General features: G+C 43.3%; 1 protein-coding gene across 1 annotated transcript; it reads right to left on the bottom strand.

Moving 5' to 3' along the window:
• LOC148788308 (uncharacterized) lies at positions 1 to 3,134 on the bottom strand. The gene is made up of 8 exons (XM_088879986.1): positions 2,684 to 3,134; positions 2,227 to 2,426; positions 1,950 to 2,136; positions 1,802 to 1,890; positions 1,153 to 1,461; positions 919 to 1,062; positions 694 to 829; positions 1 to 593 (listed from the first exon to the last, which is right to left on the bottom strand). Exons 1-8 carry the CDS (start codon positions 3,132 to 3,134, stop codon positions 1 to 3), a joined length of 2,109 nt encoding a protein of 702 aa, XP_088736112.1.
• Between the last annotated feature and the right edge of the window lie 934 nt (positions 3,135 to 4,068).

The raw sequence follows: 4,068 nt of genomic DNA on the forward strand, positions 1-4,068 counted from the left end.
TCATATTGATGTTCTATCACATCCAATAACATTACACAACTTCTTGCTCATCAAGGCACGGTTTAAAATAGCAATGTCCCTTAGGCCCTGTCCCCTCTCCGACGCCGGTCTATAGACATCCCTGCATGCTACTTTGGCATATACACTGGTCGTTGTGCCCTTCCACAGAATAGCTCTCAGACGCTTCTCAATATCCCTTATAACACCTTTAGGTAGGATAAACGTAGAAGCCCAATATATACTTAACGCCATAAGGACAGATTTAATAATCTGTACCTTCCCATCATATGTTAATCTCATTCCTTCCCAACCTTTAATGCGTTGATCAATTTTCAATAATAAAGACTGGAAGTCTGTTAACGATAATCTGGATGAAAGTAGAGGAAGTCCCAAGTACCTCATCGGAAGGTACCCTTCTTGGAAGTCGAGCATCACTAACAGCTGCTTCCGTATCCCTTGTGCAGATCGAAAGATGATAAGATGACTCTTATGCAAATTAAGCCGGAGATCTGACCAGGAGGCGAATAGGTCCAACCCCTGCTTAAAGACCTCTATAGAGTCCATATCAGCTTTGCAGAGCAGCAATAGATCATCTGCAAATCCAAGTTGAAATAATCGAGAAGGCTCACATTTCCAATAAAAAGAAAAATGCATGTCCTCATCAATCATCTACAGAAGAATCAAATGCAGAACCTCCATTACGAGAACGAACAGATATTGTGATATAGGGTCCTCCTGCCGTAACCCTCTCGATTCCGTAAAGAAACCCTGAGGTTTCCCATTCAACCCGACGGAAAATGAGGGTGTCGTGACACACTCCTCTATCCACCTAATGAACGTAGTCGGGAATCCAAACAGGTGTATCACTACAAGTAGAAAATCCCATTCTACCGTGTCATAAGCTTTTCGGATATTTACTTTCAGTGCACATCTAGGAGGTAGGTGCGCCTGATTGTAGCCTGTAAATAGTTCCTGTGCTGATAGTATATTGTCTCCAACACTACGACCAGGAATAAAGGCAGCCTGACAAGGGCTTATCAATTTATCCAACACCATACTCAACTTTTGAACAATAAGTTAGGCAATAATCTTATATAAAACATTACAACACGAAATAGGGCGAAAATCTGTGACCATCATATGGGCATGTACCTTAGGGATAACTGCCAGAAGTGTGGTGATGATTTGCTTCAGCAGTTTTCCCGTGGTAAAGAACTCCAAGATTGCTTTTGTAACCTCTGGACCCACGATTGGCCAGGCAGCTCTATAAAAATCCGATGAGAACCCATCAGGTCTAGGTGCTTTATCTTCAACAATGTCAAACACTATTTGTTTAACGTCAACTGCAGTGACAGGTGTAAGGAGTTGAAGCCCTTCCTCCTCATTGAGGACATGTCTAGCCCATGGCCTCAGATACTGGATATCTATCACCTGCCTCCGTCTTTCTCTGCTTAACAGAGCCTGATAGAAGGACACAAACTCATGAATAACCGCTCCTGTCTCTAAGTAGGTGGTCCCATGTTCATCATTTATTTGCAAGATTCTCTTAGTGGCACGTCGCTCAGCTATCTTGCAAAAGAAGACTCGTGAGCATTGATTTCCATCCTTCATCCATTGCATCTTATCTCATTGCTGTAACATGATTTTTTCTATTTTTGCCGCCTTGGCGTATACCAAACGACAAAAGTTTTCCAGGAATAGAAAGAGGTCATTCTGTCTATCAAACCTAACCAAGATCTGTGCTTTCTCAAGGAATTCTTTAGCCAAGCGTACGTTCTCCGAAAGATCTCCTTTACTATACCGTTGCTGTCAGAATACTGACTTTAAAGCTTTTAGTTTCCACGTAATCGCATACATAGGCACTCAAACAATGTCGTGTTGCCAGACATTCTGCACACAGGGAATAAAATCTGGTGAAAGAGTAAGATAATCATCAAATCTGAACATACCTCCCAGTTGTTGTTGTCGATCCCCATATAGCGACAGTGGTGAATGATCCGAGGTGTATGGGGTGAGACTTGAATAGTATGAGTTAGGAAAACGCTCAAGCCATGTGTCATTTATGAGCATCCGATCCAAACGCTTCCATAAAATTCGCGAATTCGAACTCCGGTTATGCCACGTGTACCATTCACCCTACATGGGCATTTGTAGCAATCCGGTATCCTGTATACATACATTAAATTCATCCATCGCCAATCTGATATCACCAAAATTACCGCACACCTCACTGAGGTCACGAACAACATTAAAATCACCTCCTACTATCCACGGGTCATCCACACACTGACCCGCAAACATCCCCAATGATCGCCATAGCTCACGCCGCTCAGTAATTTCATTGGCACCATGCATAAGAGTAATAATCACATTCGTTTGGAGTGCTCTAACAGTTACACGAGAGTGTACAAATTGATCACCCAACTCTATCACATTAACATCAATATTAGTATAATCTCATGCAATCCATATAGGATTCCCAACAGACACAGGATCAACAAACCACTTCCATTGAGGCAGTAAGAAAGATTGTATATGAGCAATATTAGTGTTTTATACATGCATTTCAAGAAGGCCAATAAATTATAACCTGTACTCAGTTACTATGTCTTTCAGTGCCAGCTGATGGTCCCTTTTGTTCAGGCCACGCACGTTCCACATAGCAGCGTTTAACATGGATCACCCGTGGCGGGGCTGCTTATGTTAGGACACCGAATGGTATCATTTGCATCATCAAGGGAGTTAAGTGCATCAAAAGTATTAAAGATGACTAACTCCTTACCCTTGTTCCTTCCTTCGTTGACTCCTTGTGCGACAGGGGTACTCGGAGTCTCAAATACAATAGACTCCTGATTAATATCTCCACATGAGTTATTCTTGTCTTTCTCGACAGCCTTACCCGATTCAGCTATGGGCGGCTGCACTCGTGCCTTCTGCACATAAACAATGACCGGCAGTTTCGGTGCTTTCATGGATGGGCAATCCTCTGTGGCATGTCCAAGGCTCATGCAAGTGGGACATTTAGGGGGCAGCCACTCGTATTCTACATCAACCTTGCATGCAATTTCCCCACCTTTATCTATTGGTGATATAATAACCAAATGCTTCGGGAGTTTGGCATTGATGTCAAGCATGACACATACACAAGCGAAATCCAATCTCGTGCATGTGCGTGTGATCCCATCCGGATAAAGAGGTCGTCCAATGCCACTTGCCACCGTACTCAAGCAATCATTAGTCCACAATTTAACTGGCAAGTGTCGATGTTTAACTCAAATTGGGACTTGGGTATGTTTTAGCTTATGTAGGACCATGCCCAGCTCCCATTTCTGCAACACGATTGGTTGTCCTTGGAACAACTATGGTCCGCCCTCTATAACTTCTTCCATTGCCACTGTAGTTTTGAAAATGAAGAAGAAAAATTCATTTGCTGTGGTCGTGACTCCTGTTAACAATGGCCAAATAGATTTGACGTAGTACTTTAGGTGATGAAAATATGGTCTTTTGCCCAAAACATAACCCACTGCTATCGCAATCCAGCAACGTAAACCATCTCGAACCATATCCAACGTGGGTCGTACAGTAATTTTGCCATTTTGCATCATTGGTGGAACATAAGTCAATATTTTTCGAGATGAATTATTGAAAATATTGGCAATTTTATCGTAAAAATTATGAAGTTCACCGACAAAGATTCCGGTGGGCGAAGATGTCTGTAATTGTGATGTGGCAGCTCCAGTCACATGCACTGGTGCAGCATCAACAGAAACAGCGTAGGCAGTACGCAGTTCCGGCAGCGTTACTTTAAAGGCCGAAACTGCTGCAACGGCGGTTTTAGCAGTTTCAGCCTGTCCAGTCGCCGGCGCGATTTGTGTAGTTGCTGCAGTATTCGCAGCAGGGATCATCATCATTATCTTCTCCAATGTTCTTTATCCGATGTAGGCTAGGAGTAATTGCCTGCGCAACCATGGCAGCTTCATCTCGCGCCGCTAGCAGCACCATAGAGACCCTCAGATTCAAATATGCAGCAGCCCTATTTTTAGAGATCTGCAACGACGGCGCCAAGCA

Source organism: Sesamum indicum, linkage group LG4, assembly GCF_026168435.1.
Source record: "Sesamum indicum cultivar Baizhima isolate 11 linkage group LG4, ASM2616843v1, whole genome shotgun sequence".
Classification (NCBI taxonomy): domain Eukaryota; kingdom Viridiplantae; phylum Streptophyta; class Magnoliopsida; order Lamiales; family Pedaliaceae; genus Sesamum; species Sesamum indicum.